Raw genomic sequence first — 10,076 nt, forward strand, 5'->3', positions numbered from 1 at the left:
TAGCCCTCTAAATTCAGCTACCTCCACCTTCAATTTACCCACAATTCGCTATCTGTGTACTTACCACATGAGCTATTGTTGTTTGTTTATTCTTTGTCTCCTCCTACGAGGTCTTAGAGAATGGGGATCACCTATTCATTTGATCTGTTCGTCTGATTATTCATCTCTGTAGCCCAAATGATTGGTAGATCATTTGATCTGTTCATCTGATCATTTATTTACCACTGTAGGCCAATGGTCTCATGCATGACTCAGTACAGGCATATCGAAGATTCAACTCTACTGGTAAGAATGTTGATTTCCAGCTGGAAACTTTTTCTGAGAAAATAACCCTGCCCTCCATCTTTGAAGGGCCTCAGTTGGGTCCTGGTTTGGTTGGTCCTGTCATTTTCTATTACTCTGGTTCTAGCCTTAGTTTTCAAATCTCTTTAAGGGGCTAATAGATCCTTTATCACTGGAAGGTTATGATGATAACTGGAGACAATGCAGTTTTTATGTGCCCAACACAGTTCTAGGCACAGAGCCAAATACCAAAAAGTTAATTCCATTCTTGCCCTCAGCCAAGTTTAGTTGCCAATATAAGAAAACTAAAAATACAAGACAAAATATGAGCACCACATGAGTGTTATAGACATCCTTCCGACTTGTACCTAGCCTCTGCCATGTGTCAGAGAATTGGCTGAAATGGGAGGATATAAACAAGCATGAAAACAGTGGCAAGTGTTGGACAAAAGGATCTCAGGAGGAGGGTAGAAAGTCCTTTACCCAGATCCTCAGACCTGGGCTGCTGGAGATGTCTTTGGAAAGCAGGAGGTTGTTCCATCATTGACCTCCTATAGCTGTTCCAGAAAAAAAAAAAAAAAAAAGAACAGCAATAATCAAGTTATTCAGCACTAACTATGTGCCAGACACTGTGCTAAGTGATTTACAGGCATTACCTTTTTTAACTCTTAGAACAACAATGTGCGGTAGACTTGAACTTTCCTGTTTTACACATTGCCAGTGTAGGGCTCAGAGAGGCACGGTGGCTTGACCACAGTAAAGCAACAAAGGTTTAGGAATCCACCTGCTGGGGATTTCACATTGGAAAGCAGAGAGAAGGTGGACCAGCCCAAAGCCCCCGGAGGGCTGGGAATGAGAGAGAGGAAAGGTGGACTGAAATCAGGTCGCATGATCTCTAATCTCCAGGACCATACGCAGAAGCAGAATAAGGAAGAAAGGGGTGCAGGCTGCAGGGGAGGGGTGCCTGGGAGGCTGGGGGAGGAGGAGTCCTAGTGGTTGTGCGTTTTCCTCGCCCCTAGTGAACAGGTCAAGCCTCTCCCCTCCCGCCCTCTCACCCTCCCAACTTTATTTAGAAACCGTGTCCCCGAGACAGGAAGGGCGGCGGGCCGAGAAGCACGGAGCGTCCCGGTCTCATTTCCTTTCGAATCCCCCTGTGGAATTTCATTTCATACGGTGAGGAAATCGGAGCGCGAGACCGTCGGCTGCTCGGCTGCTCCGCGGCGCCTCCCCCACTCGCTGCTGGAGTCAGGCCGCTCCCGGGCGCAGGTCGGGCCGAGTCTGGGGGCGGGGAGAAGGGGGCCGGGCTCCGACCGCAGCAAGTGGGGAGTGAAAAGAGCTGCGAACTCGCGCCGTACGAGGCACGGTGCTAAGCATTTTACGCTTTCTCTCGAATCCTTCCAAGTCACTTTACTGGTGAGGAAACTGACGCCGTGAGGTTGGGCAGTTTGCTCAAGGTCACACAGCAGGGATTTAGACCCGCGATCTGTAAATCCAAATCCCGTGTTCTTTGTGTACGTTTCTTTGCCTGATAGGGAGGTGGCCACGGCCGAGGTGACAGCTGGCAGAAGAAGCAAAGGAACGGGGACAGATAGATCGGGGAGCACTTCTCACCTGGGAGAGGACGAGGCAGATTGGCCGGGCCGGGGCGACTCGGCTCCATCCCCGCCTGGCCCCTGAGCGCCTGGATCCGGGTGAGAGGAAAGTGAGCGCCGGGAAGCGGAGCGGGGCGGGGCGCTCGGGGGAGGGGGAGAGGGAGGGACGGGGGGGCCGGCGGCGGGGGCCTGACCCTTCCAGCGAGAGAGCGGCCCCGCCTCGCGGCCCCGCCCCTCGCTGCCTACGGCTCCCGGCCATTGGACAGGCGCGCTGTCCATCCCTCCCTGCCACCGCCCAGCGAGCCTCCAGCTCCGCGGAGGGCTCGGGCTGTGAGAGCTGCGCGGCGCTGGGTGCTGGCGGCTTCGCCGAGACGCCGAGCGGACGCGGCCGGCGCCGAGTTGTGGGCTCTCCGCCTGCAGCCATGACCCTCGCAGTCCGTTTCTCGGCCACGGCCCGGGAAGTCTACTAGCTCACAGTCGCGCGCACTTGCCGGAGAGCCGGCCGCTGCCCCCTCGTCGCCCTTGGCGCCTTATCACGCTCCCTTCTCCGGAGCTGGGAGCAGCGCGGGCAGCCGGCGCCCCCGTGCAAACTGGGGGTGTCTGCCGGAGCAGCCCCCGCCGCCGCTGGTGCCCCGGGCTCTGGCCATGGACAGGCAGGGCGCAGGGCCGAGCGTCCCGGGGGCGCCCAGGGGCGTCGGGCTCAGTCTGGGGCTGCTGCTGCAGTTGCTGCTGCTCCTGGGGCCGGCGCGGGGCTTCGGGGACGAGGAGGAGCGGCGCTGCGACCCTATCCGCATCTCCATGTGCCAGAACCTCGGCTACAACGTGACCAAGATGCCCAACCTGGTGGGGCACGAGCTGCAGACGGACGCCGAGCTGCAGCTGACAACTTTCACGCCGCTCATCCAGTACGGCTGCTCCAGCCAGCTGCAGGTGGGCGCCCCAAACCCCAACCCTTGGCGGGATCCGTTGGGCAGGGACACCCCAGACTTCGTGGAGCCCATGCCGAGTCGAGCCCCCTGTCCCCCTTCCTAGCCTGAAGGGTACAACTCCCCTGGAAAAGTGATTTCCATCCCCACCCCCACTTTTCTGTCCCTCCTCAGCGACTGGAAGCCAAAACGTTGTGTAAGTCATCTGGCCTGCGAAAGAACCCACTCTTACACCCCGCCCTTCCGTTTTTCTCCCCTACCCACCCATGTCTGGCCAAGCCCCTAACCCCAGTGGAGCTGAGGGTTATCTTTGCCAAGGATTCCGGGCGCTGCTCGGTGGGCGAGTCCCCGGCAGGGCAGCCAGCTGCAGCTAAGACTTGGGAGGAGAGATAAGGAGACGGGAACTTCTCCTCCCTTCCCTGCCCCTCACCGACTTTCTTTCTCCCCTATATTTTTTGGATGGATTATTAAATGAAAACTACTGCCCCGTTTTCTGCGGAGTGGCCCCTCCTTGCGGCGTCCCGCACGGTTTTAGAGGTCATGCAGGAAGGAATGGTTGGGTTGGCTTGAGTTCTTTCTTATCCTCAGGGTTGAAGGCAGGTTTTAATGCTTGGAGGGAGAGTAAAATCTCCAGGAATGTAGTTTGCGTATTGGAAGAATTTTTTTGCAGTCATTAAAAATTTTAAAGCTTATGTAATGATATAGGAAATGTTTATCCTACAATAATAGTGGAGAAAGAATTTGCATATACAGGGCGATTGTAATCTTGCAAAAACAAACACAAAAACAACCAAATATTTGGGGAAAAAAGACTGAAAGGAAAATTTACAAAGTGCTAAGCATTGATTGTGTTTTGGTTGGTGAGGCTGAGTGATTTTTGGAAATTTAGAAAAGAGAGAAGTTGGGGGGAAAATAGAGGTTAGTTGTCGAGGCTAAAAGGTTCAGAAATCTGTGGTTCTGGCTATAACTTCTGAGAGATAAGCAACATACATGCAGCTTATTAACTAGGTACATGTTTTTACATAGGTCATTTTAAAAGTTGGATTGTGGTTTTGGAAAGATGGTGGGGATTAGACCTGTTGCTGGTAAAATGTCCCTTTGGAAGTTTCAGAATTTTAGAACTAGGTTATAAAAGCTTAAGAAATGATCCTCTAGCTCTCAGTTTGGAAACAGTACATATCCTGACATCAGTGGCAATTTTGTTGGAGGAACAGCTTTTGCAGGGATATATATTTTTAATTGCATGTATCCTGGGGAAGCAGCCAAACTGTTTTGAAGGGCAAGACTGGATCCCTTTACATGCTGGAAAATAGTTACTTGTAACTCTAGACTTCATAGACAACATCTGTAAGGAGCCAAGCAGACTGTTTATCAATGCTGGAGGAATTGAGGACAGCAACTGGACTCTCCCCTGCTGGTATTGCAGTTTCAGGGACTTAACATTTACATTTTCCTGTTGTGCTTCATTATTATTCATTGAGGAAACCTGGCCAAACAAACCCCCTGGTGACCAGAGACCTCAGTGGGCATCTCATCATTGGGTCTAACAGTGGCTCAGCTGGGACATATTTCATGTTTCAATATAGGACTGATTTAAAAAATAATTTTAAAGGCTAAAGTACAGAAAAGTGAGAGGCCGGCCCGTGGCTCACTCAGTAGAGTGCGGTGCTGATAACACCAAGGCCACGGGTTCGGATCCTATATAGGGATGGCTGGTTTGCTCACTGGCTGAGCGTGGTGCTGACAACACCAAGCCAAGGGTTGAGATCCCCTTACCGGTCATCTTTTAAAAAAAAAAGTAGAGAAAAGTGAGGATATTAATAGGATATATGTATTTTTTTTAACATTTATTTTTATGGTGATAAATGGGGATAAAAATAAACCACCATATCACCTAAATGACAAAGTCATATAATTAGTCTCTTCAGCTCTTTAAAGGTAGTAGCTAAAAGGGGCTGGAGATTGAAAGTCAGTTTTTTAATATTTATTTCCTTAAGGATTGTGTGAAAAGGGATTACATAATATTTCAGACCCTTATTTGTTTATTTATTTATGTTCCTCTGGAAAGGATTACTAGAGGCAAACTAAGAAAAGTGTGTAAGTGATGGATTATTAGGGACCCTTGTTTGAGGTCAAAGTAAACAGACTCTCTATAGGCTGGCTTAAAAGTAGATATGTACATTGCCTGGAAGCATTCAACTCAGCTTTGTGCAAGCATTTGGTCAGACTTCCAAGTCATTGTTTTCTTTGTTCATTTCATGACTTTTCCAGTTCTTCCTTTGTTCGGTGTATGTGCCAATGTGCACAGAGAAGATCAACATCCCCATTGGCCCATGCGGCGGCATGTGTCTTTCAGTCAAGAGACGCTGTGAACCCGTCCTGAAGGAATTTGGATTTGCCTGGCCAGAGAGCCTGAACTGCAGCAAATTTCCACCACAGAACGATCACAACCACATGTGCATGGAAGGGCCAGGTGATGAAGAGGTGCCTTTACCTCACAAAACCTCCATCCAGCCTGGGGAAGAGTGTCACTCCGTGGGAACCAATTCTGATCAGTACATCTGGGTGAAAAGGAGCCTAAACTGTGTTCTCAAGTGTGGCTACGATGCTGGCTTGTACAGCCGCTCAGCCAAGGAGTTCACTGACATCTGGATGGCCGTGTGGGCCAGCTTATGCTTCATCTCCACTGCCTTTACAGTGCTGACCTTCCTGATCGATTCTTCCAGGTTTTCCTACCCTGAGCGCCCCATCATATTTCTCAGTATGTGCTATAATATTTATAGCATTGCTTATATTGTCAGGCTGACTGTAGGCCGGGAAAGGATATCCTGCGATTTTGAAGAGGCAGCAGAACCCGTTCTTATCCAAGAAGGACTTAAGAACACAGGATGTGCAATCATTTTCTTGCTGATGTACTTTTTTGGAATGGCCAGCTCCATTTGGTGGGTTATTTTGACGCTAACTTGGTTTTTGGCAGCAGGACTCAAATGGGGTCATGAAGCCATAGAAATGCACAGCTCTTATTTCCACATTGCAGCCTGGGCCATCCCTGCAGTGAAAACCATTGTGATTTTGATTATGAGACTGGTGGATGCAGATGAACTGACTGGCCTGTGCTATGTTGGGAACCAAAATCTTGATGCCCTCACTGGCTTCGTGGTGGCTCCCCTCTTCACTTATTTGGTGATTGGAACTTTGTTCATTGCTGCAGGTTTGGTGGCCTTGTTCAAAATTCGGTCAAATCTTCAAAAGGATGGGACAAAGACAGACAAATTGGAAAGGCTGATGGTCAAGATTGGGGTCTTCTCAGTGCTATACACGGTTCCAGCAACCTGTGTGATTGCTTGTTATTTCTATGAAATCTCCAACTGGGCACTCTTCCAGTATTCTGCAGATGACTCCAATATGGCAGTTGAAATGTTGAAAATTTTTATGTCTTTGCTGGTGGGCATCACTTCAGGCATGTGGATTTGGTCTGCCAAAACTCTTCACACATGGCAGAAGTGTTCCAACAGATTGGTAAACTCTGGGAAGGTAAAGAGAGAGAAGAGAGGGAATGGTTGGGTGAAACCTGGGAAAGGCAATGAGACTGTGGTATAAGACTAGCCAGCCTCCACATTTTCTTCATTTTGAAGGGGGGATGCCAGCATTTCAGTGGAATGATACTAAAAGTTTTATGCAGTGGATCTCAGTTTGAACAAACTAGCAACCCCTACCAACCCACCCCCACACCAGCATCATAAAACCAATGATTTTGCTGCAGACTTTGGAATGATCCAAATGGAAAAGCCAGTTAGAGGCTTTCAAAGCTGTGAAGAATCAAAACGTTGATCACTTTAGCAGGTCGCAGCTTGGAGTGTAGAGGTCCTGCCTAGATTCCAGCAAGTCCAGGGCTATGCTGTTTTCCCCTGCAGAGTGGGATTTGAGCTATGAGTTGGTAACTTGCAGGGAGAAAGATTAACTTCTTTAACCCTTAAAAATTTTAAATACTAACTGGGTTTTTCAAATAGCAAAGCGATCTATAAACACTGGAAACGCTGGATTCAGAGAAGTGTTATAAGAGTTTTTATAGTTTGGCTGATCTAACATAAACATCTTCTGTGGTGTGCTGTCTGCTGTTTAGAACTTCGTGGATTGCACTCCCAAGAGGTGGTGTCAGAATCATTTAGTGCCTTTGTCATAAAACAGAATTGTTTGAACAAACAAAAGTACTGTACTAACACATATAAGGTATCCAGTGGGCTTTTCTCTCTTCTTCTTAAATTTCAACAACTCTATTCTAGGCTGCTGCTGTTTTCTTCATTTAATACTAATGATTCAAAAAAGGTATTTTCATAGGAATTTTTGCACTGCAGCATGCCTAATGAGGGAAAAAGGAAGGGTGATTCACTTTCTGACAATCACTTGATTCAGAGGAAAATGAGATTTACTAAGTTAACTTACCTTACCGACCCCAGAGACCTATTGCATTGAGCAATGGGGACTTAATATATTTTACTTTGTGATTGTATCTATGCAGACGCCAGTCTGGAAGAACTGAAATGTTAAGTTTCTTGGCAACTTTGCATTCACACAGATTAACTGTGTAATATGTGTGTGTCAATTACAATTAAAAGCACATTCTTGGACCATGACATATTATACTCAACTGACTTTAAATCTATGGTCAACTTGCATTCTTAGAATGATAGTGCCTTTTTTTTCTTTAGCATACGAATGTTATCAGAGTCTGGTCTACTTACCACAAAGGAGACTTTTCAGTTTTGTAAAGGGAACTAAGGACAGCTAATCCAACTACTTGGTGCATAATTGTTTCCTAGTAATTGGCAAAGGCTCCTTGTAAGATTTCATTGGAGGCAGTGTGGCCTGGAGTATTTATATGGTGCTTAATGAATCTCCAGAATGCCAGCCAGGAGCTTGATCGGTTAGCGGGGAATAAAGTGTAGACCATATGAAATGAACTGCAAACTCGAACAGCACAGGTCTTAATTGCTTTTTGCAGAGGTATCCAAAACTTTTAAAATTTATGCCTTACGTTCCTCACAAGGAGGTACCCCCTAGCAGCCTCTCAAAAGTTGCAGTTCTTTTAGAAATCATACTGGCCTTTCTCTTAATCTGCCTTAGGCCTTCTAATCACCAGATCTCTGGGACAAATTGTTGACAGTGTCACAGGTTGCTCTCCTTGTAACTCATACGTATCTTTGCTTCAGCAACTGCTTTGCGGTGACTCATTTATTTATTAAGTCATGCCTTTAAAAAAAAAATAGCTAGGAAAGCTTTTATTTTATTTTATTTTAAAATCATACTTTTTTGTGGAGAAACATTTCCAGGGACTCGAAATTCCAAATAGGTGGTAGTCAAATTCTGGAAATAAGCATGCCTTTTCTTTTTTGGGGGGGGTGGGGGGTGGGAGTGCAGTTGAGCATTATGCCAAGGTTTAACAGTTTCCTTCCTTCTTTTCTCTTTGTTTTTGCATGGTTCTTGAGCTGTCTAAGATCAAGATGCACAGAACGTCAGTTGTATGTTTTGGAGGGGAAAGTCCTGGGGCTTTGAGACAGAGCTAAGTGGGAATAGTGGCCCCTTCCACTGCCTACTGAATACCTTGGCTGGACTCTGGGTCAGGGCTTCAGGAGCATGAGAAATGATCCCCAGAAGACCCGTTTGACTCCATCTGAGACTACATTGCCTATGAGATATAAAATGTGAACTCCTCGTGCTGCATGCAGACAGTTCCCATAACTGTCCAGGGCCCTGGAGCATGCACCCAGGGGCAGAGCCTGCCCTTACTCACGCTCCGCTCTGGTGTCTTGGGAGTTGTGCAGAGACTTCGGCCCAGGGAAGGGAAGGAGAACCATGCAGCAGGGGACTGGCCCTGCTATTAGAGTATAGGGGGGTGTGATGCTTCACTGATTGTGTGACCAAGGCAGCACCTAGCAGAGGGTCAGGCATGGAGGGGGTGCTCAATATTTGTCAGTGATTAAATAATAGTAACAATAAAAGGGCATTTGAGTAAACCTGGATACCCGAGTTCTGCAGGTAGTGCCCTGACAACTTTTTGGGTTTTGACATGTCTTCCACAAATCTCTTGCCTTCTCAGGGGAAAGTATATTTGATCAGAAGTGGCCAGTCAGTGCAGACTGGATTAGTAGCCTTAGCAATGCCACAGAGTTATAGGCCTTTCCTTTCACATCGCAGACAATGGGGACTGATTACGGTTTCAGGAAAGGAGCTTTGTGGCTTTAGGAGTCTGTTACCGATGACCTTCAGGTGACTCCATCACCTCTTAAATTGGTATTTGTTTTTTTAAAAAGTCAATTATCAGCACATTTACTGAGTGCCAACTGTGTGTAAAGCCCTGTGTTAGATGCCTTAGGGGACATTGCGGGAGATAATCTCTGTTCTTCTAACAGACCTAGGGCAGGGTTGTGCCCAGGTTTGCTGGACTTTGCTGTTGGTTCTGTGAAGGAGCAGGGGCTTTTGGCATTTCCATCTGTTTCACTATCTCCATCCCATAAGTCTCTTCTTGGGTCTCTCTATCTTTGTCACACCACTCTTCCCTTTCCAGGATTCCTTCTAAATCAATTACAGGGATTTTGACAGAAAGTATCAGCTCTGCTTCATGACAATCTCTGTAGAAATCCTCTAGGAAGATTATGAGAATAGGCTAGAAGGACATGAGCTCTCATATCTATTATGGCTTTGAGGGCAGGCAGTTCAGAGCTTGGGATGTTCATGTGACTTGTGTAGGTATATTTGAGGACAGCATCTTGCTAGGGGAAAGATTAGGGTTGTTTTTCTTTCTCTAAAATCTAGAATAGGCAGGTATGATTGTAGTTTCCTACAACAATCCCTTGGCCTCCAGAGATTTTATTAGAGCCCAGTGGTACCTCTGTCCATCCTTCTCTGTGGCAGACTCCTTTTTCCTGCTTCATAAAGGCAAAACCTCAGGGCAGAAGAACATGGGGTAAGGTGAAACTGGCCAGAACCATCTGCTTGAGCTACTTGGTTGATTCATATCCTTTTTCCTTTCTTGAGACCCATTTCCTGACCTCTGAGTCTGTGTCTGAGCTGACAGTTTACTCAGGGGCCTGAAACCAGAGAAGGGCTGATACTTTTCATTTCCCTGAGATGGTCTTGCCTTTTCTTTCCCAGGTCACTCCCTCACCTGCATTCCCCAGCCCAGCATCTGGGAAACTTCTGTACTAGATTCTGAATTGTGATTCTGTCCAGCACTCCCAACTCTGTCCTCTCTGGCCCCGTCTGGGTAAGCGCTTAT

General features: G+C 47.3%; 1 protein-coding gene across 6 annotated transcripts; it reads left to right on the forward strand.

Annotated features, from left to right (window-relative positions):
• Nucleotides 1–1,369: 1,369 nt before the first annotated feature.
• FZD4 (frizzled class receptor 4) lies at nucleotides 1,370–8,192 on the forward strand. 6 transcript variants are annotated; one of them, XM_063092462.1, is made up of 4 exons: nucleotides 1,370–1,455; nucleotides 1,815–1,984; nucleotides 2,682–2,804; nucleotides 5,072–8,192. In XM_063092462.1, the coding sequence occupies exons 3-4, from the start codon at nucleotides 2,706–2,708 to the stop codon at nucleotides 6,398–6,400; spliced, it is 1,428 nt and encodes a 475-aa protein (XP_062948532.1). In that variant the 5' UTR covers nucleotides 1,370–1,455; nucleotides 1,815–1,984; nucleotides 2,682–2,705; the 3' UTR covers nucleotides 6,401–8,192. The 6 variants fall into 6 exon arrangements, with proteins under 6 accessions (XP_062948532.1, XP_062948533.1, XP_062948531.1 ...); XM_063092463.1 differs by lacking the exon at nucleotides 1,370–1,455 and adding an exon at nucleotides 1,573–1,717; XM_063092461.1 differs by lacking the exon at nucleotides 1,370–1,455 and adding an exon at nucleotides 1,573–1,695.
• The last annotated feature ends 1,884 nt before the right edge of the window (nucleotides 8,193–10,076 follow it).

Source organism: Cynocephalus volans, chromosome 4 (genome assembly GCF_027409185.1).
Source record: "Cynocephalus volans isolate mCynVol1 chromosome 4, mCynVol1.pri, whole genome shotgun sequence".
NCBI lineage: Eukaryota > Metazoa > Chordata > Mammalia > Dermoptera > Cynocephalidae > Cynocephalus > Cynocephalus volans.

Bases quoted from the DNA above. Each gene is read 5' to 3' on its own strand.
- FZD4 (XM_063092460.1), top strand. From the start codon at position 2,520: ATGGACAGGCAGGGCGCAGGGCCGAGCGTCCCGGGGGCGCCCAGGGGC. The intron at 2,805-5,071 runs GTGGGCGCCCCA...TGACTTTTCCAG, and splicing joins GCTGCTCCAGCCAGCTGCAG to TTCTTCCTTTGTTCGGTGTA.